General features: G+C 47.1%; 1 protein-coding gene across 2 annotated transcripts in view; it reads right to left on the bottom strand.

Moving 5' to 3' along the window:
• LOC109866442 (B-cell lymphoma/leukemia 11B) overlaps positions 1–27548 on the bottom strand; it is a 50606-nt gene that overhangs the window by 12835 nt on the left and 10223 nt on the right. Inside the window, exons 1-2 of one of the 2 annotated variants that reach the window (XM_031800649.1) lie at positions 22064–22317; positions 20960–21328 (exon numbers count right to left, since the gene is read on the bottom strand). In XM_031800649.1, coding sequence (XP_031656509.1) covers positions 20960–21328; positions 22064–22100 — 406 coding nt within the window. In that variant the 5' untranslated portion in view covers positions 22101–22317. Of the gene's footprint in view, positions 1–20959; positions 21329–22063; positions 22318–27548 lie in introns of those variants that run through there. The other variant, XM_031800648.1, reaches the window with a different exon arrangement.

Genomic DNA, 27548 nt, shown 5'->3' with positions numbered 1-27548 from the left:
ACACACACACACAGTAACACACACACACGGTAACACACACACAGTAACACACACACAGTAACACACACACACAGTAACACACACACACACGGTAACACACACACACACACACACATTAGAGTGATTAATTGATTGAATGATTGATTGATTGACTACATCTGGGGGTTTGAGAAAATGAGGCTTGGTAAGATTTGAAGTAGCAGAGGGATTAACACACTCGGTAACACACACACACACAGAGTAACACACACACACACACACACACACACACACACAGTAACACACACACGGTAACACACACACACACAGTAACAAACACACACACATGGTAACACACACACACACAGTAACACACACACACACAGTAACACACACACACACAGTAACACACACACACACGGTAACACACACACACACAGTAACCCATACACAAGTAAACACATACACACAGTAACACAGTAACACACACTAACACACACAGTAACACACACATGGTAACACACACACACACAGTAACACACACACACACAGTAACACACACACACACACACGGTAACACACACACACACAGTAACACACACACACACAGTAACACACATACACACAGTAACACACACGCACACGGTACACACACACACACACGGTAACACACACACACACACACACACACAGTAACACACACACACACACAGTAACACACACACGGTAACACACACACACACACACAGTAACACACACACACAGTAACACATACACACAGTAACACACACACACGGTAACACACACACAGTAACACACACACAGTAACACACACACACAGTAACACACACACACAGTAACACACACACAGTAAACACACACACACAGTAACACACACACACGGTAACACACACACAGTAACACACACACAGTAACACACACACAGTAACACACACACACAGTAACACACACACACACGGTAACACACACACACACACACACAGTAACACACACACACACACACAGTAACACACACACACACACAGTAACACACACACACACGGTAACACACACCCACACGGAAACACACAGACACACGGTAACACACACGGTAACACACACACACGGTAACACACACCCACACGGTAACACACACACAGATACACACACACACACACTCCCACACACACACACACACACACACACACACGGTAACACACACACAGTAACACACACACGGTAACACACACAAACGGTAAGACACACACACACACGGTAACACACAGACAGTGACACACCACATAACACAAACACACCCTCTGATGGGCCACGGATTCAGAGTGACACACACCACTGCTCCCTGACACACACACACACATAGTGCCTCCCAGGCTGGATGCAAACTCTCCCCCTGCTTCTGTTCCCTCACCTCGCCTCCCCGCTCCTCCCTGTCTCCTTACCCCTCAAACCCTCCTGTTATCATCCTCTTCCCATCATCTCTCCCCTGTTCTCCTTTCCCTTCCTCATTCTCACTCCTCCTTCCTGCTCCACTTACCTCCCGCTCCCCTCTCTCTTTACCTCCTCCTCTCTCCACCTGCTCTCCTGCTCCCCTCTCTCTTTACCTCCTCCCCTCTCCACCTGCTCCCCTCTCTCATCACCTCCTCCCTCTCCACCTGCTCCCTGCTCCCCTCACCTCCTCCCCTCGTCCCCTGCTCCCCTCTCCCCCTGCTCCCCTCTCTTCGTCACCCTGCTCCCCTCTCCACCTGCTCTCCAGCTCCCCTCTCTCTTGACCTCCTCCCCTCGCCCCCTGCTCCCCTCTCTCGTCACCTTCCTCCCCTCTCCAACTGCTCTCCAGCTCCCCTCTCTCTTGACCTCCTCACCTCCTCCCCTCGCCCCCTGCTCCCCTCTCTCGTCAACTCCTCCCCTCTCTACCTGGTCTCCTGCTCCCCTCTCTCATCACCTCCTCCCCTCTCCACCTGCTCTCCTCTCTCTTGACCTCCTCACCTCCTCCCCTCGCCCCTACTCCCCTCTCTCTTGACCTCCTCACCTCCTCCCCTCGCCCCTACTCCCCTCTCTCATCACCTCCTCTCCTCGCCCCCTAATGCCCTCTCTCCTGCCCCCCTTTCCTTCCCATCCTGTCCTTCCTGTCTCTCCTGTCTCTCCTGTCCCTCCTGTCTCTACTGTCTCTCCCTCCTGTCTCTCCTGTCCCTCCTGTCTCTACTGTCTCTCCTGTCTCTCCCTCCTGTCTCTACTGTCTCTCCTGTCTCTACTGTCTCTCCTGTCTCTACTGTCTCTACTGTCTCTCCTGTCTCTACTACTGCCTCCCAGTCTCTCCTGTCCTCTCCTGTCTCTCCTGTCTCTCATGTCTCTCCTGTTTCTACTGTCTCTACTGTCTCTACTGTCTCTACTGCCTCCCTGTCTCTCCAGTCTCTCATGTCTCTCATGTCTCTCATGTCTCTCCTGTCTCTCCTGTCTCTCATGTCTCTCATGTCTCTACTGTCTCTACTGTCCTCTACTGTCTCTCCTGTCTCTACTGTCTCTCCTGTTCCTCCTGTCTCTCCTGTCTCTACTGTCTCTCCTGTCTCTCCTGTCTCTCATGTATCTACTGTCTCTCCTGTCTCTACTGTCTCTACTGTCCTCTCCCTGTTCCTCCTGTCTCTCCTGTCTCTCATGTCTCTCCTGTCTCTCCTGTCTCTACTGTCTCTACTGTCTATCCTGTCTCTCCTGTTCCTCCTGTCTCTACTGTCTCTCCTGTTCCTCCTGTCTCTCATGTCTCTCCTGTCTCTCCCTGTCTCTCTACTGTCTCTAACTCTCTCCTCTCCTGTTCCTCCTGTCTCTACTGTCTATCCTGTCTCTCCTGTTCCTCCTGTCTCTCCTGTCTCTACTGTCTCTCCTGTCTCTCCTGTTCCTCCTGTCTCCCCTGTCTCTCCTGTCTCTCCTGTCTCTACTGTCTCTACTGTCTCTCCTGTCTCTCCTGTTCCTCCTGTCTATCCTGTCTCTCCTGTTCCTCCTGTCTCTCCTGTCTCTACTGTCTCTCCTGTCCTCTCCCTCCTGTCTCTACTGTCTCTCCTGTCTCTACTGTCTCTCCTGTTCCTCCTGTCTCTCCTGTCTCTCCTGTTCCTCCTGTCTCTACTGTCTCTCCTGTCTCTCCTGTCCCCTCCTGTCCCTCCTGTCTCTCCTGTTCCTCCTGCCTCTCCTGTTCCTCCTGTCTCTCCTGTCTATCCTGTCTCTACTGTCTCTGCTGTCTCTCCTGTCCCTCCTGTCTCTCCTGTCCTCTACTATTCTCCTGTCTCTCCTGTCTCTACTGTCTCTCCTGTCTCTCCTGTCTCTACTGTCTCTCCGGTCTCTCCTGTCTCTCATGTATCTACTGTATCTACCTGTCTCTCCTATCTCTTCTGTCTCTCCTGTCTCTCCTGTATCTACTGTCTCTACTGTCTCTCCTTTCTCTCATGTATCTACTGTCTCTCCTGTATCTACTGTCTCTCCTGTCTCTTCTCCTGTCTCTCCTGTCTCTGCTGTCTCTGCTGTGAGCGGCAGAAAGCCTAGGCGGTTAAGAAGGTATGGCGTAAACTACAGTATCATTATTTAGAAAGACTGCATGTGGTGGATTGCAAAACCCAGGCCCGTACAGTAAGTCTCGACTCAGCGTGGTTCTGGGCAGGAGAGTGAAAAGGGTACATGTCTTCTCGAGCCAGAGACTGTGGAGACGCAGGAAAGGCCAGGAAAGGAGAGGACCATATGGCTACTGTGAGGGGAGCAGTAGCAGGAAGGGAGAAGAGACCATACGGCTACTGTGAGGGGAGCAGTAGCAGGAAGGGAGTAGAGACCATACGGCCACTGTGAGGGGAGCAGTAGCAGGAAGGGAGTAGAGACCATACGGCCACTGTGAGGGGGGCAGTAGCAGGAAGGGAGTAGAGACCATAATGCTACTGTGAGGGGAGCAGTAGAAGGAAGGGAGCAGAGTAGAGACCATACTGCCACTGTGAGAGGGGCAGTAGCAGGAAGGGAGCAGAGTAGAGACCATACTGCCACTGTGAGAGGGGCAGTAGCAGGAAGGGAGTAGAGACCATACGGCTACTGTGAGGGGGACAGTAGCAGGAAGGGAGTAGAGACCATACGGCCACTGTGAGGGGAGCAGTAGCAGGAAGGGAGTAGAGACCATACGGCTACTGTGAGGGGAGCAGTAGCAGGAAGGGAGTAGAGTAGAGACCATACGGCCACTGTGAGGAAGGAGTAAAGCTCTCACCCAGTTTGTACGGCTCCACACTAATTCAAAGCAGGCATAGGCCCAGTATAACTACTTGCATGTGTGTGAGCTCTGTGTGTGAAAGCCCTAAGAAACAGGGAGGGGCTTGAAGTGCGGACTGAGTGAATGAAACAATAAAGATATCCCGTATCTACATACAGATATCCCGTTTCTACATACAGATATCCCGCATCTATATAAAGATATCCCTCATCTACCTAAAGATATCCCGTATCTCCAGCAACATAACCAGACAGGCAATAACAACCAGCCTCTCATGTTGCAAACTACGAGAGCTGCTCTGCTCCAATCCTCCAGGGCATCTCTCAAGGCACAGGGACTGCTCTGCTCCAATCCTCCAGGGCATCTCTCAAGGCACAGGGACTGCTCTGCTCCAATCCTCCAGGGCTTCTCTCAAGGCACAGGGACTGCTCTGCTCCAATCCTCCAGGGCATCTCTCAGGGCACAGGGACTGCTCTGCTCCAATCCTCCAGGGCATCTCTCAAGGCACAGGGACTGCTCTGCTCCAATCCTCCAGGGCATCTCTCAAGGCACAGGGACTGCTCTGCTCCAATCCTCCAGGGCATCTCTCAGGGCACAGGGACTGCTCTGCTCCAATCCTCCAGGGCATCACTCAGGGCACAGGGACTGCTCTGCTCCAATCCTCCAGGGCATCACTCAGGGCACAGGGACTGCTCTGCTCCAATCCTCCAGGGCATCTCTCAGGGCACAGGGACTGCTCTGCTCCAATCCTCCAGGGCATCTCTCAGGGCACAGGGACTGCTCTGCTCCAATCCTCCAGGGCATCTCTCAAGGCACAGGGACTGCTCTGCTCCAATCCTCCAGGGCATCTCTCAAGGCACAGGGACTGCTCTGCTCCAATCATCCAGGGCATCTCTCAAGGCACAGGGAAAAGGTGTGAAATGGAACTGTGAAGGCCTCTCAGTCAGTGACAGCTTTGTCTCTTGGCTCAGCCTCTGGAATCGCTCAGAGAAAGATTCTTAACTCTTAACTGGAGTGTGTTTGTCTGTGTTTGTGTGTGTGTGTGTGTGTGTGTGTGTGTGTGTGTGTGTGTGTGTGTGTGTGTGTGTGTGTGTGTGTGTGTGTGTGTGTGTGTGTGTGTGTGTGTGTGTCTGTGTGTCTGTGTGTCTGTGTGTGTGCGCTCTGCCAACTATTATGTGATGCTGGATGAGTTCGATAGGCGACTATCATCTGTGCTTGTGGCTGAGAGAAGACAGGATTCAGGGAATGGAGAGAAGAAAGAAAGAGAGGGAGAGAAAGAGATTTGGAACCAAGGACTGATCACCCCAATCCACAAAAGTGGAGACAAATTTGACCCCAATAACTACCGTGGGATATGCGTCAACAGCAACCTTGAGAAAATCCTCTGCATTATCATTAAAACAGACTCGTACATTTCCTCAGTGAAAACAATGTCAAATTGGCTTTTTACCAAATTAACGTACACCAGATCACATATTCACCTTGCACACCCTAATTGACAAACAAACAAACAAAAACAAAGGCAAAGTCTTCTCATGCTTTGTTGATTTCAAAAAAGCCTTTGACTCAATTTGGCATGAGGGTCTGCTATACAAATTGATGGAAAGTGGTGATGGGGGTAAAACATACGACATTGTAAAATCCATGTACACAAACAACAAGTGTGTGGTTAAAATAGGCAAAAAACACACACATTTCTTCCCACAGGGCCGTGGGGTGAGACAGGGATGCAGCTTAAGCCCCACACTCTTCAACATGTATATCAACGAATTGGCGCGGGCACTAGAAAAGTCTGCAGCACCCGGCCTCACCCTGCTAGAATCTGAAGTCAAATGTCTACTGTTTGCTGATGATCTGGTGCTTCTGTCACCAACCAAGGAGGGCCTACACCAGCACATAGATCTTCTGCACAGATTTTGCCAGACCTGGGCCCTGACAGTAAATCTCAGTAAGACCAAAATAATGGTGTTCCAAAAAAGGTCCAGTCGCCAGGACCACAAAAATAAATTGCATCTAGACACCGTTGCCCTAGAGCACACAAAAAACTATACATACCTTGGCCTAAACATCAGCGCCACAGGTAACTTCCACAAAGCTGTGAGCAGTCTGAGAGACAAGGCAAGAAGGGCATTATATTCCATCAAAAGGAATGTAAAATTCAACATACCAATTAGGATCTGGCTAAAAATCCTTCATGGTTGTGAGGTCTGGGCTCACCAACCAATAACTTACAAAATAGTACAAACACCCAATTGAGACTCTGCAGAATTCTGCAAAACTATCCTCTATGTACAATGTAGAACACCAAATAATGCAGAGCAGAATTAGGCCGATACCCACTAATTATCAAAACCCAGGAAAGAGACGTTAAATTCTACAACCACCTAAAAGGAAGCGATTCCCAAACCTTCCATAACAAAGCCATCACATACAGAGAGATGAACCTGGAGAAGAGTCCCCTAAGCAAGCTGGTCCTGGGGCTCTGTTCACAAACACAAACACACCCCACAGAGCCCCAGGACAGCAGCACAATTAGACCCAACCAAATCATGAGAAAACAAAAAGATAATTACTTGACACATTGGAAAGAATTAACAAAAAAACAGAGCAAACTAGAATGCTATTTGGCCCTAAACAGAGAGTACACAGCGGCAGAATACCTGACCACTGTGACTGACCCAAAATTAAGGAAAGCTTTGACTATGTACAGACTCAGTGAGCATAGCCTTGCTATTGAGAAAGGCCGCCGTAGGCAGACATGGCTCTCAAGAGAAGACAGGCTTTGTGCCCACAAAATGAGGTGGAAACTGAGCTGCACTTCCTAACCTCCTGCCCAATGTATGACCATATTAGAGAGACATATTTCCCTCAGATTACACAGATCCACAAAGAATTCGAAAACAAATCCAATTTTGATGACCTCCCATATCTACTGGGTGAAATTCCACAGTGTGCCATCACAGCAGCAAGATTTGTGACCTGTTGGCACGAGAAAAGGGCAACCAGTGAAGAACAAACACCATTGTAAATACAACCCATATTTATGCTTATTTATTTTATCTTGTGTCCTTTAACCATTTGTACATTGTTAAAACACTGTTAAAACACTGTATATATAATATGACATATAATATGATAATATGACGATAATATGACATTTGTAATGTCTTTACTGTTTTGAAACTTCTGTATGTGTAATGTTTACTGTTAATTTTTGTGGTTTTTCACTTTATATATTCACTTTGTATGTTGTCTACCTCACTTGCTTTGGCAATGTTAACACATGTTTCCCATGCCAATAAAGCCCTTGAATTGAATTGAATTGAATTGAGAGAGAGAGAGAGAGAGAGAGAGAGAGAGAGAGAGAGAGAGAGAGAGAGAAATTTGTACATTGTTAAAACACTGTATATATATAATATGACATTTGTAATTGTTTTGAAACTTCTGTATGTGTAATATTTACTGTTAATTTTTATTGTATATTTCACTTTTGTATATTATCTACCTCACTTGCTCATAAAGCCCCTTGAATTGAATTGAATTGAAATTTAGAGAGAGAGGAAGAGAGATGGAGGGTGTTGAGAGAGAGAGAGAGAGAGGGAGAGAGGGAGAGAGAGAGAGAGAGAGAGAGAGGGAGAGAGAGGGAGAGAGAGAGAGAGAGAGAGAGAGAAGGAGAGAGAGAGAAGGAGAGAGAGAGAAGGAGAGAGAGAGAGAGAGAGAGAGAGAGAGAGAGAGAGAGAGAGAAGGAGAGAGAGAGAGAGAGAGAGAGAGAGGGAGAGAGAGAGGTAGAGAGAGAGAGAGAGAGAGAAGGAGAGAGAGAGAGAGAGAGAGAGAGAGAGAGAGAGGGAGGGAGAGGAGGGAGAGAGAGAGAGAGAGAGAGAGAGAGAGAGAGAGAGAGAGAGAGAGAGAGAAGGAGAGAGAGAGAGAGAGGTAGAGAGGAGAGAGAGAGAGAGAGAGAGAAGGAAGAGAGAGAGAGAGAGAGAGAAGAGAGAGAGAGAGCGGAGGAGAGAGAGAGGGGGAGAGAGAGAGAGGGAGAGGGAGAGCGAGAGAGAGAGAGAGAGAGAGAGAGAGAGAGAGAGAGAGAGAGAGAGAGAGAGAGAGAGAGAGAGAGAGAGAGGGAGAGGGAGAGGGAGAGAGAGAGAGAGGGAGAGAGAGGGAGCATCCCCTGGCTCTTATCAGTCTGATGCATTTCCTGTTCCTGGCAGAGTTCCTGCAAAGCTTATGGTTAAGAAGGCTTTCATCCATCCAGACTGTGCCTTCAGCACACACACACACACACACACACACACACACACACACACCAGCCTACAGGACCAGACTACAGACACAGACTACAGGACCAGACTACAGACACAGACTACAATACCAGACTACAGACACAGACTACAGGACCAGACTACAGGACCAGACTACAGACACAGACTACAATACCAGACTACAGGGCCAGACTACAATACCAGACTACAGACACAGACTACAGAAACAGACTACACTCCTAGACTACAGACACAGACTACAGGCACAGACTACAGGACCAGAATGCAGGACCAGAATACAGACACAGACTAGAGACACAGACTACAGACACAGACTAGAGACACAGACTAAATTATGTTCTGGGAAAGACTAAGGAGGAGAAGGGCTGTGTGTTCTGGGAAAGATTAAGGTGGAGAAGGGCTGTGTGTTCTGGGAAAGACTAAGGAGGAGAAGGGCTGTGTGTTCTGGGAAAGACTAAGGAGGAGAAGGGATGTGTGTTCTGGGAAAGATTAAGGTGGAGAAGGGCTGTGTGTTCTGGGAAAGACTAAGGAGGAGAAGGGATGTGTGTTCTGGGAAAGACTAAGGTGGAGAAGGGATGTGTGTTCTGGAAAAGACTAAGGAGGAGAAGGGATGTGTGTTCTGGGAAAGATTAAGGAGGAGAAGGGATGTGTGTTCTGGGAAAGATTAAGGAGGAGAAGGGATGTGTGTTCTGGGAAAGACTAAGGAGGAGAAGGGATGTGTGTTCTGGGAAAGATTAAGGTGGAGAAGGGCTGTGTGTTCTGGGAAAGACTAAGGAGGAGAAGGGATGTGTGTTCTGGGAAAGACTAAGGTGGAGAAGGGATGTGTGTTCTGGGAAAGACTAAGGAGGAGAAGGGATGTGTGTTCTGGGAAAGACTAAGGTGGAGAAGGGATGTGTGTTCTGGAAAAGACTAAGGAGGAGAAGGGATGTGTGTTCTGGGAAAGATTAAGGAGGAGAAGGGATGTGTGTTCTGGGAAAGATTAAGGAGGAGAAGGGATGTGTGTTCTGGGAAAGACTAAGGAGGAGAAGGGATGTGTGTTCTGGGAAAGACTAAGGAGGAGAAGGGATGTGTGTTCTGGGAAAGACTAAGGAGGAGAAGGGATGTGTGTTCTGGGAAAGACTAAGGAGGAGGAGGGATGTGTGTTCTGGGAAAGACTAAGGAGGAGAAGGGATGTGTGTTCTGGGAAAGACTAAGGAGGAGAAGGGCTTTTAGGTCGACCTATTATCACGGTACCTCTGTAACCTTGCAGAGATAATTCCCCTGACTGTATTGTCATCAGCCATTATGGACATTCAACACAGAGCACACATTTACAGGACAAATGGGGACATATACAGTATTTAGTAGGAAACTACTGTGCAAAGAAAATGAGATGAAAAAAATGCATGAATGGTAACTGAATGGTAACTGAATGGTGACTGAATGGTAACTGAATGGTAACTGAATGGTAACTGAATGGTAACTGCAGTAATCAAGGCCTCCGATACCTCTTTGTGGTGAAACACATTGTAAACCATCAACGCTGTCTCTTCACTTCCACGGTGATATTACCACCCAGACAGATGTGGCCAATAAGACGATAAGAAACACAGTGCCACTCTAAAGTAACAAGGATTACCGTCTTTACAGAACCGCACTAACAAGCAGCCAGAACGCAAACACACCGTGCACTTTTCAACACAAACACACCGTGCACTTTACAACACAAACACACCGTGCACTTTTCAACACAAACACACCGTGCACTTTTCAACACAAACACACTGTGCACTTTTCAACGCAACCACACCGTGCACTTTTCAACACAAACACACCGTGCACTTTTCAACGCAAACACACCGTGCACTTTTCAACACAAACACACCGTGCACTTTTCAACACAAACACACCGTGCACTTTTCAACACAAACACACCGTGCACTTTTCAACACAAACACACCGTGCACTTTTCAACACAAAAAGACAGTGAATGAACACATCCCCGGTCAGAAAAGCTCTCCTTTGCCCTAAATGGGGTCTATCCCTCGAAACCTTTCAGACTGTACAGTATACTTGTTTATCCCATGTCTGTCATCTATGCAAGGCTTCAGTTGTTACCTAAAGATTGTTTTCTAAAGCAGGGATACGTCTCTGTCTATGACACAGGGCAGGTTTCTAAGAGATTTGACCCTCCCTAGATATTGCTGCACTGTCGGAAGTAGAAGCACAAGCATTTCGCTACACTCGCAATATCATCTGCTAACCATGTGTATGTGACTGATACAATTTGATTTGATTTGATTTTGAGGTCAAAAACGGTCTTTGTTGGCATCATATTCCATATTTAGAATTATAGCCTTTCTTGGGAGATTCAGAGGAACTTAGTGGCAAGACTCAAGAGTACCTGCACAACAGGGCCTTGGGCTCAAAATTCACGGCATTGAATCTAAATCACAAGGTGTGTGTATGGCACATCTGTCTCAGTGAGCAGCTCAACTAAGACAGGGTAGAGTTCCACTTCCTTTACTTGCTAGATGCTGCTCCTTCCTCACACAAACAACAACGGCTTTTCATTGTCACTTAAGCCTCGATTAAACCCAAAAGCAATGTGTTGGCATTTAGTACCCAGATCTCTATTCCCCCGACACAATGTGAAACACACACACACACACACACACACACACACACACACACACACACACACACACATTGTGACATAGCTGGAAGGGGTGTGATTTTTTTTATGCGTTTAAGACTCGCCTATTAAGCGGCATAAACATCCACAGCACATCTGGACAACACCGTCAGGCAGCGTCCTCCACACACACACACACACACACACACACACACACACACACACACACACACACACACACACACACACACACACACACACACACACACAGACACACACACACACAGACACACACACACACACACACACACACAGACACACAGACACACACACACACACAGACACACACACACACACACACACACACAAAGTTAGCGGCAGGCAGCTCTGAGCACTCACTAGCCCAGTCCAAATTAGTGGGGAGATTTATTCCCCCACTGTGGTAGGAAAATATCAAATGTGCTGCCATATGAGTGTCATAAAGATGGCAGAGGACCGTTTGATGCCTTCATGTGGGAACCTTTCAGCCCGAACACTGTGTGTGTGTGTGTTTTCATGTGTTTGCGTGTATGTGGGCATGTGTGTGTGTGTGTGTGTGTGTGTGTGTGTGTGTGTGTGTGTGTGTGTGTGTGTGTGTGTGTGTGTGTGTGTGTGTGTGTGTGTGTGTGTCGCTCCACTGGGTCGTGTGGTGCACATATGTGTTTCCACCATGTTTGACGCCTCCAAGTATGGGCCTGATTGCCCCTGTTAGCAAACACAGCCAGGCAGTCAGACAGCCCCGGGGTGGTCTCCTTTCAGCTAGCCTGAAAACAGAGCACTATAATGGGCTAGAGATGTGAAGCGATGCAGGGTAGGATGGGGGTGGGGTAGGATGGAGGTGGGGTAGGACCGAGGTGGGGTAGGATGGAGGTGAGGTAGGATGGAGGTGGGGTAAACTTGAGGTGGGGTAGGATTGGTGAGGTAGATTGGAGGTGGGGTAGGATTGGTGAGGTAGGATGGCGGTGGGGTAGGATTGTGAGGTAGGATGGTGGTGGGGTAGGATTGGTGAGGTAGGACGGAGGTGGGGTAGGATTGAGGTGGGGTAGGATGGTGGGGTAGGATGGTGAGGTAGGATGGTGAGGTAGGATGGAGGTGGGGTAGGATGGTGAGGTAGGATGGTGAGGTAGGATGGAGGTGGGGTAGGATGGTGAGGTAGGATGGATGTGGGGTAGGATGGTGAGGTAGGATGGAGGTGGGGTAGGATGGTGAGGTAGGATGGAGGTGGGGTAGTAAGGAGGTGGAGTTGGATGGAGATAAACTGAGGTGTCCCGAATACAGGACACTTAGGTTGACACCCACAACACTCCCGAATACAGGACACTTAGGTTGACACCGACAACACTCCCGAATACAGGACACTTAGGTTGACACCGACAACACTCCCGAATACAGGACACTTAGGTTGACACCGACAACACTCCTGTGTACAGGACACTTAGGTTGACACCGACAACACTCCTGTGTACAGGACATTGAGGTGGACACCCACAACACTCCCACACACACACACACACACACACACACACACACACACACATGACACCATCCCTACAACACACATCTACCACCTCATAACCCCTAATCACAACCCTGAAGCCTGGACATCAAATGAAGCAAGTAGAAACTAAACATCATCAGGAGTAATTAACGCGGTTTCATATGCAAATGTGTTTAATTCAAAAACGACAAAGTCATTATGCTAATATGTGTGTTTCCTTAAGCCGTTGTACAAATATTCACAGCTCCAATCAGAGGGATCAGTATCACCATCTTTTCATCTATTTCCCCCCTTCTCTCCTCTCCTCTGTCCTTTCCTTCCCTCACTCCATCTGTCTGTCCCACACCCTCTGCAGAGATAACCCAGAATTAGCATATGAAGCTATTTCTAAACTTGAGCAGTGTGTGGGTATGTGTGTGTGTGTGTGTGTGCTTGTGTGTGTGTGTGTGTGTGTGTTCACGCGATGGGCCATGATGCAGCTATTACCCAGGTAGCGTGCTGATTAGGCCTGCTTGGTACTGGAGCGAGACAGGGACCCGGCCCGACTATACACAGAACCGAGGTATGAATATGCAACACCCTGATTGCTTTTCATGATTAAAGCCTATTGAATATGCTAATGAGAGCATGCCAGGTGATTAAAAGAGCAATGGGTGGCAGAGGGAAAGAACAGAGAACAGAGGGGGAAAAACGCATTCAAATACACCTCGTCTCTTGGTGGGTTGGTATTGGAATATAAAGGCTCGCTATTGAGTCTAATGCAATGCTGCTATTAGCATAACTACAGCTACTACTGATACTACTACTGCAATACCACCTACAGCAGGGATAGGGGTCAGGGACACAACACAATCTGAACTCATCATGAGGGGCTGCAGTTGCTCGTGGCCATTTTTTTTGGTATGTTTTTAAAAAACATTTCATAGTTAATTTCATGCAATTCTACCCATTTTGCCATGAGGCGCAAAGGAAAGTGATCTGTTTTTACAGCTAATTTCCTGGAATGCTACACATTTTGCCATAGGATGGAGGGATATGTTTTCAGTTTTTAATATGATAACTGAATGAGACTGACTAACAAAATCAATGCCCCCCCCACCCCACCCCCCACCCCCCCACCCCCGGCTGGTAATTCGACCATCATAACAAGTTTAGATAGATGGGCGCTTAACTAACTTAGGAATCTAAAAAGATACAGTTGGCTTCGGCTAAATCAGTGACTGACAGAACAAGAGAAATACTGCTGATGTAATAAACCACATTTCAAAATTGCAACTTGTGTATTTTACTATTCTAACTCTCAACAGTAAGTTGAGACCCCCACTGAGTAATTTTTTTGGGGGGGGGGGGGGATTGATGTGTGCAGTCTGATATATCTGGTGTAATTCTCCTGTCTCATCTAGTGTCCTGTGGGAATTTAAGTAGGCTCCCTCTAATTCAATTCAATTCAATTCAATTTATTGGCATGACGTAACAATGTACATATTGCCAAATATAATTTTGGATATTTACAATAAATAAAATACATAAAAATTGTCAATGAGCAACAGTAACAACAATAACCAAGGGTCAAAATAACCGGGACAACAGTAACAACAATAACCAAGGGTCAAAATAACCGGGACAACAGTAACAACAATAACCAAGGGTCAAAATAACCGGGACAACAGTAACAACAATAACCAAGGGTCAAAATAACCGGGACAACAGTAACAACAATAACCAAGGGTCAAAATAACCGGGACAACAGTAACAACAATAACCAAGGGTCAAAATAACCAGGACAACAGTAACAACAATAACCAAGGGTCAAAATAACCGGGACAACAGTAACAACAATAACCAAGGGTCAAAATAACCGGGACAACAGTAACAACAATAACCAAGGGTCAAAATAACCGGGACAACAGTAACAACAATAACCAAGGGTCAAAATAACCGGGACAACAGTAACAACAATAACCAAGGGTCAAAATAACCGGGACAACAGTAACAACAATAACCAAGGGTCAAAATAACCGGGACAACAGTAACAACAATAACCAAGGGTCAAAATAACCGGGACAACAGTAACAACAATAACCAAGGGTCAAAATAACCATACATTGAACAATAACAATAAGTATACAGTAGAGGACATGTGCAGGTTGGTTGGTCTGTCAGACACTGTCCCTCAACTTATGGCAGGCAGCAATGTAGTGCGCTGCCAACCCACAGCTCTCTGCGCCCTCCCCCAACAGGACGGGTAGCCTATCCTCATCAGAGAGGTCTTTGAAACCTTGAAATTTGGGGAAATGACACTCTCTAATTGTTTTATATTTTTGACATTTTGTCAGGAAATGCAGCTCCGTCTCAGGTTCTGCTGTTGTGCAGTGGTTGCACAGCCTTTCCTCTACAGGGAGCCAGGTTTTCCTGTGTCTACCCTTCTCAATGGCAAGGCTGTGCTCACTGTACTCACTATAATTCTCTCTCTCTCCCTCCCCTCCCGAAGGACCTGAGCCCTGGGACCATGCCCCAGGACTACCTGGCCTGATGACTCCTAGCTGTCCTCAGTCCACCTGGTCATGCTGCTGCTCCAGTTTCAACTGTTCTGCCTGCGGTTATGGAACCCAGACCTGATCACTGGACGTGCTACCTTGTCCCGGACCTGCTGTTTTAGACTCTCTCTCTACCGCACCTGCTGTTTCTAACGCTGAATGATTGGCTTTGAAGAGCCAACTGACATTTACTCCTGAGGTGCTGACCTGTTTCACCCTCTACAACCACTGTGATTATTATTATCAGACCCTGCTGGTAATCTATGAATGTTTGAACATCTTGGCCATGTTCTGTTATAATCTCCACCCGGCACAGCCAGAAGAGGACAGGCCACCCCTCATAGCCTGGTTCCTCTCTAGGTTTCTTCCTAGGTTCTGGCCTTTCTAGGGAGTTTTTCCTAGCCACCGTGCTTCTACACCTGCATTGCTTGCTGTTTTGGGGTTTTAGGCTGGGTTTCTGTACAGCACTTTGAGATATCAGCTGATGTAAGAAGGGCTTTATAAATACATTAGATTGATTGATTGATCCTTCAGAAGGGGGGCCAGCAGTGCCCTACAGTAACTACATAATTCACTACTGCAAACAAGACAGTAAATTCCATAATGTTCAACATTTCAGCCTAGTTCACAGTGTAGTCCTCTAGAGATGTATCTCAGCCCAGGCAGATCAAAGATGGATGGGTAGAGAGAGAGAATCATGAAATATTCACACAGAGTGTGTGTGTGTGTGTGTGTGTCTGTGTCTGTGTGTCTGTGTCTGTGTATCTGTGTCTGTGTGTCTGTGTGTGTGTCTATGTATGTGTCTGTGTGTGTGTCTGTGTGTGTGTGTGTGTGTGTGGCTGTGTCTGCGTGTGTGTGTGTGTGTGTGTGTGTGTGTGTGTGTGTGTGTGTGTGTGTGTGTGTGTGTGTGTGTGTGTGTGTGTGTGTGTGTGTGCGCGTGTGTGTGGTGGTGATGTCTCGGTGCACATCCAGAGGGGATATGAGGCGTCTGGAGATGGGTTCAAAGCCAGGCCAGGGTCATCGTGGCGACGGCAGAGCTCCCTTAGCGACAGCCGTGCGCTGTCTGATGACACTCATCATTCTTCACACACACAATGCTCACAAATATCTCAAACACACACACACGCCACTCTCTCAACCACACACACACACCGCTCACACAGGGTTTACATCAGCTTGAGAAATGAAGACATTCAGAAGCCATTTTTCATCCCAACATCATCTATGTTTATGTGTGTGTGTGTGTGTGTCTGTGTGTGTGTGTTCAGTTAAATGTGCTAGCCTCACAACATCTTTGCAGTGTAAGCTGCGTACTGACGAAGTACAAGGCCGAGGCAGGATGTTACAAAAAGAAACCAACTGTGGTTTCAGACAGGAGAGGAGGGGGTTGAGGTGTATTTCTGAGTGTGTGGGCAGCTTGTTTCACATGCCTGACTGTGTGCGTGCAGACAGTCCCTATCTAAAACTGTCCCCATAGGAGAACCTTTTGAAAAACTATCTTGGATCCATGCAGAACTCTTTAGATTCCAGGTAGAACCCTTTTGGATCCAGGTAGAACCCTTTAGGTTCCAGGAAGAACCATTTTGGATCCAGGTAGAACCCTTTAGGTTCCAGGTAGAACCCTTTTGGATCCAGGTAGAACCATTTAGGTTCAAGGTAGAATCCTTTTTGGGATGTACGTAGAACCTTTTCCACATAATGGTTCTACCTGGAACCAAAAAGGGATCTACCTGGATCCAAAAGGGTTCTTCTATGGGGACAGTTTTAGACAGGAACTGTCTGCATACATACAGGCAGGCATGAAAAACAAGCTGCCCACAATCAGAAATACACCTTAAGCCCCTCCTCTTCTGTCTGAAACAACTAACAGTTGGGTTCCTTTTGTAACATCCTGCCTCGGCCTTGTTCTGTGTCATTACGTAGAGGAACCGCATTCTACTAAATCAAATCAAATCAAATGTTATTTGTCACATACACATGGTTAGCAGATGTTAATGCGAGTGTAGCGAAATGCTTGTGCTTCTAGTTCCGACAATGCAGTAATATCTAACAAGTAATCTAACTAACAATTCCAAAACTACTGTCTTATACACAGTGTAAGGGGATAAAGAATATGATGTGTCTGTATATAAGATGTGTGTCTGTGTGTGTGTGGGGGGGGGGTGGGGGGTTCATGTGCATGCCATGCTTGCATTTCTGCATTTGTATGAGTGCGTGCATGACAGATCAGGTCAGCCGTTCTCCCTAACTAACTGCAGTGCTCTGTTCTGCCCTTTACTGAAAACCTACAGGACAATAGATCTCCAGGAAGAGGGATGGACTGATAACCTACAGGACAGTAGATCTCCAGGAAGAGGGATGGACTGATAACCTACAGGACAGTTTATCTCCAGGAAGAGGGTTGGACTGATAACCTACAGGACAGTTTATCTCCAGGAAGAGGGTTGGACTGATAACCTACAGGACAGTTTATCTCCAGGAAGAGGGTTGGACTGATAACCTACAGGACAGTAGATCTCCAGGAAGAGTGTTGGGCAGCGCTGGTCTATAGCATGTTTCCCTTCCTCACCTCCACCGCAGGCACTATGATGTACTCTGTTCTGTCTGGCAGCCATGCTAGATATAATTAGCCCTTTTAAACATCATCTGGTTTGGCTGAAACTTAAGAAGTCTCTAAGTGGTATTCTAACGTGTTGAGTAAAGCTTGAAACGCTCTTCAGCTGTTTCATTCATTAATTCAGCCCTGGAGTGGTTCCTTGTCCTGCATTCCCATAGATAAGGTTGACTTTTCCTCTGGTGAAATAAATCAAGGGAAGGTCACTGTAATACTGTGGAAGCAGAAGAAAGGCATCAAACTGTGTGAGTCGGTGGGATTCTGACTCTGATTCGGACTAAATTTGAGTTTTGAATGAACTATAGCAGGACATTATATTTCTCTGTCTGCTATAGGTTGAGTTGTGTAGGAGGACAGTATATTATGCTGTCTGCTATAGGTTGAGTTGTGTAGGTTCTCTGTCTGCTATAGGTTGAGTTGTGTAGGAGGACAGTATATTTCCCTCTGTCTGCTATAGGTTGAGTTGTGTAGGAGGACAGTATATTTCTCTGTCTGCTATAGGTTGAGTTGTGTAGGTTCTCTGTCTGCTATAGGTTGAGTTGTGTAGGAGGACAGTATATGTCTCTCTGTCTGCTATAGATTGAGTTGTGTAGGTTCTCTGTCTGCTATAGGTTGAGTTGTGTAGGAGGACACTATATTTTTCTGTCTGCTATAGGTTGAGTTGTGTAGGTTCTCTATCTGCTATAGGTTGAGTTGTGTAGGAGGACAGTATATCTGTCTGTCTGCTATAGGTTGAGTTGTGTAGGTTCTCTATCTGCTATAGGTTGAGTTGTGTAGGAGGACACTATATTTCTCTCTGTCTGCTATAGGTTGAGTTGTGTAGGTTCTCTATCTGCTATAGGTTGAGTTGTGTAGGAGGACAGTATATTTCTCTCTGTCTGCTATAGGTTGAGTTGTGTAGGTTCTCTGTCTGCTATAGGCTGAGTTGTGTAGGAGGACAGTATATTTCTCTCTGTCTGCTATAGGTTGAGTTGTGTAGGAGGACAGTATATTTCCCTCTGTCTGCTATAGGTTGAATTGTGTAGGTTCTCTGTCTGCTATAGGCTGAGTTGTGTAGGAGGACAGTATATTTCTCTCTGTCTGCTATAGGTTGAGTTGTGTAGGAGGACAGTATATTTCTCTGTCTGCTATAGCTTGAGTTGTGTAGGAGGACAGTATATTTCTCTCTGTCTGCTATAGGTTGAGTTGTGTAGGAGGACAGTATATTTCCCTCTGTCTGCTATAGGTTGAATTGTGTAGGTTCTCTGTCTGCTATAGGCTGAGTTGTGTAGGAGGACAGTATATTTCTCTCTGTCTGCTATAGGTTGAGTTGTGTAGGAGGACAGTATATTTCTCTGTCTGCTATAGGTTGAGTTGTGTAGGTTCTCTGTCTGCTATAGGTTGAGTTGTGTAGGAGGACAGTATATGTCTCTCTGTCTGCTATAGATTGAGTTGTGTAGGTTCTCTGTCTTCTATAGGTTGAGTTGTGTAGGAGGACACTATATTTTTCTGTCTGCTATAGGTTGAGTTGTGTAGGTTCTCTATCTGCTATAGGTTGAGTTGTGTAGGAGGACAGTATATTTTTCTGTCTGCTATAGGTTGAGTTGTGTAGGTTCTCTATCTGCTATAGGTTGAGTTGTGTAGGAGGACAGTATATTTCTCTCTGTCTGCTATAGGCTGAGTTGTGTAGGTTCTCTGTCTGCTATAGGCTGAGTTGTGTAGAAATACAGTCTTTCTCATCATATATATGGGCTGCTTAAGGCCTCTCTGCAAATTTAGAATTTGACGTATTATTCCCCAACTTCCCGATTCTACTATCTCCAGTCTACCAGTTTGCGTTCCGAAAGTAGTGACTGTGTGGCCTCTATACTAGTGACTGTGTGGCCTCTATAGTAGTGACTGTGTGGCCTCTATAGTAGTGACTGTGTGGCCTCTATAGTAGAGACAGTGTGTCCTCTATAGTAGAGACTGTGTGACCTCTATAGTTGTGACTGTGTGGCCTCTATAGTAGTGACTGTGTGGCCTCTATAGTAGTGAATGTGTGGCCTCTATAGTAGTGACTGTGTGGCCTCTATAGTAGTGACTGTGTGGCCTCTATAGTAGTGACTGTGTGGCATCTATAGTAGTGACTGTGTGAACTCTATAGTAGTGACTGTGTGAACTCTATAGTAGTGACTGTGTGAACTCTATAGTAGTGACTGTGTGACCTCTATAGTAGTGACTGTGTGGGCTCTATAGTAGTGACTGTGTGGCCTCTATAGTAGTGACTGTGTGGCCTCTATAGTAGTGACTGTGTGGCCTCTATAGTAGTGACTGTGTGGCCTCTATAGTAGTGACTGTGTGGCCTCTATAGTAGTGACTGTGTGGCCTCTATAGTAGTGACTGTGTGACCTCTATAGTAGTGACTGTGTGGCCTCTATAGTAGTGACTGTGTGGCCTCTATAGTAGTGACTGTGTGGCCTCTATAGTAGTGACTGTGTGGCCTCTATAGTAGTGACTGTGTGGCCTCTATAGTAGTGACTGTGTGGCCTCTATAGTAGTGACTGTGTGGCCTCTATAGTAGTGACTGTGTGGCCTCTATAGTAGTGACTGTGTGGCCTCTATAGTAGTGACTGTGTGGCCTCTATAGTAGTGACTGTGTGGCCTCTATAGTAGTGACTGTGTGGCCTCTATAGTAGTGACTGTGTGGCCTTTTAACTTTGAGCTTGTCCCCCTGCAGCTCCACATGCTAATACTAAACAGACTCTTTAAACCAGATGAATGGTCCTATATCCTCTTTATTAATCCTCTTCTCTGCACCTCCCAGCCACAGCATTTTAATCAGCTTTCTTAACCTTTTGATGCAGCAGAATGTCCTTATGAACACACACAGGGCCTGGCAACGACTCCGCTGTCACGTCCTGGCACAATTGGTTTCAGCAGCAGGGATCCTCCAGGCAGCTTTAGAGCTGGGGCTGCGTAGCGGTGTGTGTGTGTGTGTGTGTGTGTGTGTGTGTGTGTGTGTGTGTGTGTGTGTGTGCGTGCGTGTGCTTAATCGAGTGTCAAAACTCACACTGCACTTGATGCCAAACATGTGTGTATTTGTCTTTACAAACCCAAATATTCTGTCTCTACTCCTTCAAAGCATTTTAAACAGAGCCAGACCAATTGCATTCAGACTTCCAGGTTCCTACCTGTGTTTCCTCTTTCCTGCTTGGGACAGATTCCTTTAGCGGGCGTCAGCCTCCTCTCCTCTTCCTCATCCCCATGTGGGGTCACCTGCACCCCCACCTCCACTGGCACCGCCCCTCCTCGTGCCAAGATGGGGGTCCCCCTCTCGCCCGGTTTGGAGAACCCTCCAGGGGCGCGGACTCCTCCACTGCACAGTCTCCTTTTGTGTTCTATGAAGACCAGGATGTCTCCAAGGAGGAAGTTGGTCTGGCACCTCCCACAGGTCAGGAGGTCATGCTCCCCTGGCCCTGCCCTCCTCAGAGTGGGAGTGGGGCTGGGAGTGGATGGCTCCAGGGGGCGAGTTCCCACCCCCGACTCATGATTGGCCTCGGCTGTGGCAAGAAGAAAGGGCGAGGAGAGAGGAGACAGGAGAGAGGAGAGATGAGAGGAGAGATGAGAGGAGAGATGAGAGGAGAGATGAGAGACGAGACAGGAGAGAGGAGAGATGAGAGATGAGAGGAGAGATGAGAGGAGAGAGGAGAGATGAGAGGAGAGAGGAGAGAGGCGAGAGACGAAACAGGAGAGACGAGACAGGAGAGAGGAGAGATGAGAGAGGAGAAATGAGAGAGGACAGTGGAGAGATGAGACAGGAGAGAGGAGAGATGAGTGGAGAGAGGGGAGATGAGAGGAGAGAGGAGAGATGAGAGGAGAGATGAGAGGAGAGAGGAGAGAGGCGAGAGGAGAGACGAGACAGGAGAGAGGAGAGAGGAGAGAGGAGAAATGAGAGAGGACAGAGGAGAGACGAGACAGGAGAGAGGAGAGAGGAGAGAGGAGAGATGAGAGAGGAGAAATGAGAGAGGACAGAGGAGAGACGAGACAGGAGAGAGGAGAGAGGAGAGATGAGAGAGGAGAAATGAGAGAGGACAGAGGAGAGATGAGACAGGAGAGAGGAGAGAGGAGATGTCAATCATGGTGTAATCATCAAACAGTTCTAGAACATGTTACATCTGATTGTCTGTAGCACAAACTGTAAAAAAAAAAAATATTAAAAAGACCACAAAACACACCACATCTAAAGTCAATCAAAAATTACATGAACATATTTTTCACGTTTTAAATAACGTTACCTGCAAAATCCCATATTTCCATAAGACCATAAATCATTTGCTTGATGCTTATCGTGATGTTTACTCACATCACACAACCATAGAGCTGTACTGATGTGACCGTGCCGTAACAGATTAGCCAACCAAACACCTGAGAGCTTCAGTCTTTATCTGTGAGTTGAGATCAGTGAGTGAAGGTGTGGCTGACACACTATGAGTATAAAGCCATGAACCGTTTCACAGCGGTCGATGGGTTTCCGGTGCAGCTCTCTGCACTACTTTCTGCTGTATGTTAGTATTTGCACCACATGGAAACCTCATTACAAGTATTACATAGTGTCGGCCACATCCACCCTCCTAACAGAAGTGTTTATGTGGGGTGGGGGAGGGGAGTTTGGGGGAACGTGTGTGTGTGTGTGTGTGTGTGTGTGTGTGTGTGTGTGTGTGTGTGTGTGTGTGTGTGTGTGTGTGTGTGTGTGTGTGTGTGTGTGTGTGTGTGTGTGTGTGTGTGTGCGTGACAGATGTATTCTCCTTAGAAAGCTCTAGAAAGGGACACCACTGCCCTCCTGACACAGACAACAGTCAGTCTCATTCTTCTCTCACAGTCGACGCTGTCATCGGTAACCACAAGACCATCTCCCTTGGTTGTTTTACAGTCCCACGTTGTAAATTCCTTCAGGACACTTCCTCTGTAACAATACTCTGATATAACCAGTAGTTTACGGTACATATCTTCTCCAGTGGGCCTGCAGGAAACCTAAAGCTCAAGAGATGTTCAGGGCATCTATCTAAGTGGGGAATCCCAGGGAGAAGTGATGATGCCTGATGAGAAGAGTAGCAGAGCCTGCCTCTACCGTCTACCACCCGCATTCACGGGCACCAGATCTGTGTGTGTGTGTGTGTGTGTGTGTGTGTGTGTGTGTGTGTGTGTGTGTGTGTGTGTGTGTGTGTGTGTGTGTGTGTGTGTGTGTGTGTGTGTGTGTGTGTGTGTGTCTGTGTCTGTGTGTGTGTGTGTCTGTGTGTGTTGTTTATCACACAGGGGAAATAGACCCTAAACTGTAATCTGCCCCGGAGACCTCCTGCAAACTTGCATTCACAACTGCTACAGCCAGGCAGTTACACAGTACATGTGTCTCATATAGCCCCCTATTCCCATAGGGCTCTGGTAAGAAGTAGTGCACTATATAGGGAATAGGGCTCTGGTCGAAAGTAGTGCACTATATAGGGAATAGGGCTCTGGTCGAAAGTAGTGCACTATATAGGGAAGAGGGCTCTGGTCGAAAGTAGTGCACTATATAGGGAATAGGGCTCTAGTCGAAAATAGTGCACTATATAGGGAATAGGGCTCTGGTCGAAAGTAGTGCAATATATAGGGAATAGGGCTCTGGTAAGAAGTAGTGCACTATATAGGGAATAGGGCTCTGGTAAGAAGTAGTGCACTATATAGGGAATAGGGCTCTGGTCGAAAGTAGTGCACTATATAGGGAATAGGGCTCTGGTCGAAACTAGTGCACTATATAGGGAATAGGGCTCTGGTCGAAAGTAGTGCACTATATAGGGAAGAGGGCTCTGGTCGAAAGTAGTGCACTATATAGGGAAGAGGGCTCTGGTCGAAAGTAGTGCACTATATAGGGAAGAGGGCTCTGGTCGAAAGTAGTGCACTATATAGGGAATAGGGCTCTGGTCGAAAGTAGTGCACTATATAGGGAAGAGGGCTCTGGTCGAAAGTAGTGCACTATATAGGGAATAGGGCTCTGGTCGAAAGTAGTGCACTATATAGGGAATAGGGCTCTAGTCGAAAATAGTGCACTATATAGGGAATAGGGCTCTGGTCGAAAGTAGTGCAATATATAGGGAATAGGGCTCTGGTAAGAAGTAGTGCACTATATAGGGAATAGGGCTCTGGTAAGAAGTAGTGCACTATATAGGGAATAGGGCTCTGGTAAGAAGTAGTGCACTATATAGGGAATAGGGCTCTGGTCGAAAGTAGTGCACTATATAGGGAATAGGGCTCTGGTAAGAAGTAGTGCACTATATAGAGAATAGGGCTCTGGTAAGAAGTAGTGCACTATATAGGGAATAGGGCTCTGGTCGAAAGTAGTGCACTATATAGGGAATAGGGCACTGGTAAGAAGTAGTGCACTATATAGGGAATAGGGCTCTGGTAAGAAGTTGTGCACTATATAGGGAATAGGGCTCTGGTAAGAAGTAGTGCACTATATAGGGAATAGGGTGCCAAACGCAATGCAGAGAGATTCACACAGTTTCTTAGTTGCACGTAATCCTCCACTATATCTGTCTTTCTAGTCCCACTCCCTGACCTCTGACCTGCTGGCTGTTGCCCTGAAGTGAGGCTATGACAACATGCATATTTCTCTCAAACTGTGTCTTGGAACAGGGACAAATCATTTTCTATGTAGTTCTAACCTGGCTGGGACATGACATCACCTGATGGGCCGTGTGTCAATGTTTTCCAGTAAGGGCTGCGCGTGTGTGTGTGTGTGTGTGTGTGTGCGCGTGTGCGTGCGTGTGTGTGCGTGTGAGTCTGAGTGTCTACTTAGCCCTCATATCAGTCTCATTTCAGTTGCCAGGGGCATTTAAGATGAAATAAACTAAATTCCTAACATGACTTATGCAACTGATGAGATGGGGGGGTGGAAGAAGGAGAGAGAGTGAAAGAGGGAGAGATGGAGAGAGAGAGAGGGGAGGGAGACATGGAGAGGGAGAGGGGATGGAGCAACAGAGAGAGAAATGGAGGGAGGGAAAGAGAGAGAGATAGATGGAGAGAGAGAAAGGAGGGAGGGACAGAGAGAGAGATGGAGAGAGAGAAAAGACAGATGGAGAGACAGAGAGAGAAAGGGAGAGAGAGAGCAGAAAAGGGAGGATTGAGTAACATGTCCTAGGGGTGGGGAACTTAAATTAGCAGGCGTTGGCACCGTCACAATGCCACAGAAATATCAGCCAAACGCTCGCAACCTCTAACTGTGCCCTACCTTCATCAACTCATCATCCACACTGCAGTTATAGAGAGTGGCACACACACACACACACACACACACACACACACACACACACTGGTCAATCAACCCCCAGCACATACTTCACAGCTACATAGCAGTTCTACAGTTCTGTATTCCGAGTGTTGATTAAGTTGAAACCAAACCACTTCACACAGTAACAAACTGTGTTAAAATTCTTGGTAACTAAATCTCACATATCAGCACGTTCTCAGGGATTTCCATGAAGACACAGCCATCAATCACAGACATTAACTACACCACAGGAATGTAAGCTAGGTGGCATTCTGCTCCTGGGAACAGTTTGATATCCCCTCCGGTTGAGCAGCTATCAGAAGTTTAACAAGATGGGGGGGGGGGGGGGGGGGGGGTTCTAGTGCTCAGGGGTGTATAATTAAAAACACACACACACCATAACATTTCGCGAAGTGATTGCCAGGGTTATCAACTGTAAAGTTACTGCACCACCTGTTCGACCTACAGCACCCCCTATCAGTCTGAATAGGAGAGAGACAGAACACCCTATCAGTTTGAATAGGAGAGAGACAGCCCCCCCTATCAGTCTGAACAGGAGAGAGACAGACTAACAGCACCCCCTATCAGTCTGAACAGGAGAGAGACAGACTAACAGCACCCCCTATCAGTCTGAATAGGAGAGAGACAGAACCCCCTATCAGTTTGAATAGGAGAGAGACAGCACCCCCTATCAGTCTGAACAGGAGAGAGACAGATTAACAGCACCCCCTATCAGTCTGAATAGGGGAGAGGCAGCACCCGCTATCAGTCTGAATAGGAGAGAGACAGCACCCCCTATCAGTCTGAACAGGAGAGAGATAGACTAACAGCACCCCTTATCAGTCTGAATAGGAGAGAGGCAGACTAACAGCACCCCCTATCAGTCTGAATAGGAGAGAGGCAGACTAACAGCACCCCCTATCAGTCTGAATAGGAGAGAGGCAGACTAACAGCACCCCCTATCAGTCTGAATAGGAGAGAGGCAGACTAACAGCAGCCCCTATCAGTCTGAATAGGGGAGAGACAGCACCACCTATCAGTCTGAATAGGAGAGAGACAGCACCCCCTATCAGTCTGAATAGGAGAGAGGCAGACTAACAGCACCCCCTATCAGTCTGAATAGGAGAGAGACAGAACCCCCTATCAGTCTGAACAGGAGAGAGACAGCACCCTCTAATCAGTGTGAATAGGAGAGAGACAGACTAACAACACCCCCTATCAGTCTGAATAGGAGAAGGACAGCACCCCCTATCAGTGTGAATAGGAGAGAGACAGACAAACAGCACCCCCTATCAGTCTGAATAGGAGAGAGACAGCACCCTCTAATCAGTGTGAATAGGAGAGAGACAGACTAACAGCACCCCCTATCAGTCTGAATAGGAGAGAGACAGCACCCCCTATCAGTGTGAATAGGAGAGAGACAGTTGCTGATCTAATACTTTATACTCGAATAAGAGAAATGTATTAGATTGATTAGATTGATGTACATGGACAAAACCACAAAAATAAAAAATACATATTAAATAATCATTTAGAGATTGTCATAAACCGATAGTATGCTACAGTGTCCCAAACCGATAGTATGCTACAGTGTCCCAAACCGATAGTATGTCTCTCTCCTATTCAGACTGATAGGGGGTGATGCTACAGTGTCCCAAACCGATAGTACGCTACAGTGTCCCAAACCGATAGTATGCTACAGTGTCCCAAACCGATAGTATGCTACAGTGCCCCAAACCGATAGTATGCTACAGTGTCCCAAACCGATAGTATGCTACAGTGCCCCAAACCGATAGTATGCTACAGTGCCCCAAACCGATAGTATGCTACAGTGTCCCAAACCGATAGTATGTCTCTCTCCTATTCAGACTGATAGGGGGTGATGCTACAGTGTCCCAAACTGATAGTACGCTTCAGTGTCCAAACCGATAGTATGCTACAGTGTCCCAAACCGATAGTATGTCTCTCTCCTATTCAGACTGATAGGGGGTGATGCTACAGTGTCCCAAACTGATAGTACGCTTCAGTGTCCAAACCGATAGTATGCTACAGTGTCCCAAACCGATAGTATGTCTCTCTCCTATTCAGACTGATAGGGGGTGATGCTACAGTGTCCCAAACCGATAGTACGCTTCAGTGTCCAAACCGATAGTATGCTACAGTGTCCCAAACCGATAGTATGCTACAGTGTCCCAAACCGATAGTATGCTACAGTGTCCCAAACCGATAGTATGTCTCTCTCCTATTCAGACTGATAGGGGGTGATGCTACAGTGTCCCAAACCGATAGTACGCTTCAGTGTCCAAACCGATAGTATGCTACAGTGTCCCAAACCGATAGTATGCTACAGTGTCCCAAACTGATAGTATGCTACAGTGTCCCAAACCGATAGTATGTCTCTCTCCTATTCAGACTGATAGGGGGTGATGCTACAGGGACCCAAACCGATAGTACGCTTCAGTGTCCAAACCGAT

Source organism: Oncorhynchus kisutch, linkage group LG21 (assembly GCF_002021735.2).
Source record: "Oncorhynchus kisutch isolate 150728-3 linkage group LG21, Okis_V2, whole genome shotgun sequence".
NCBI classification, from domain to species: domain Eukaryota; kingdom Metazoa; phylum Chordata; class Actinopteri; order Salmoniformes; family Salmonidae; genus Oncorhynchus; species Oncorhynchus kisutch.
Note: the sequence above shows the minus strand (reverse complement) of the source record. Positions and strands in the feature narration are given on the sequence as shown.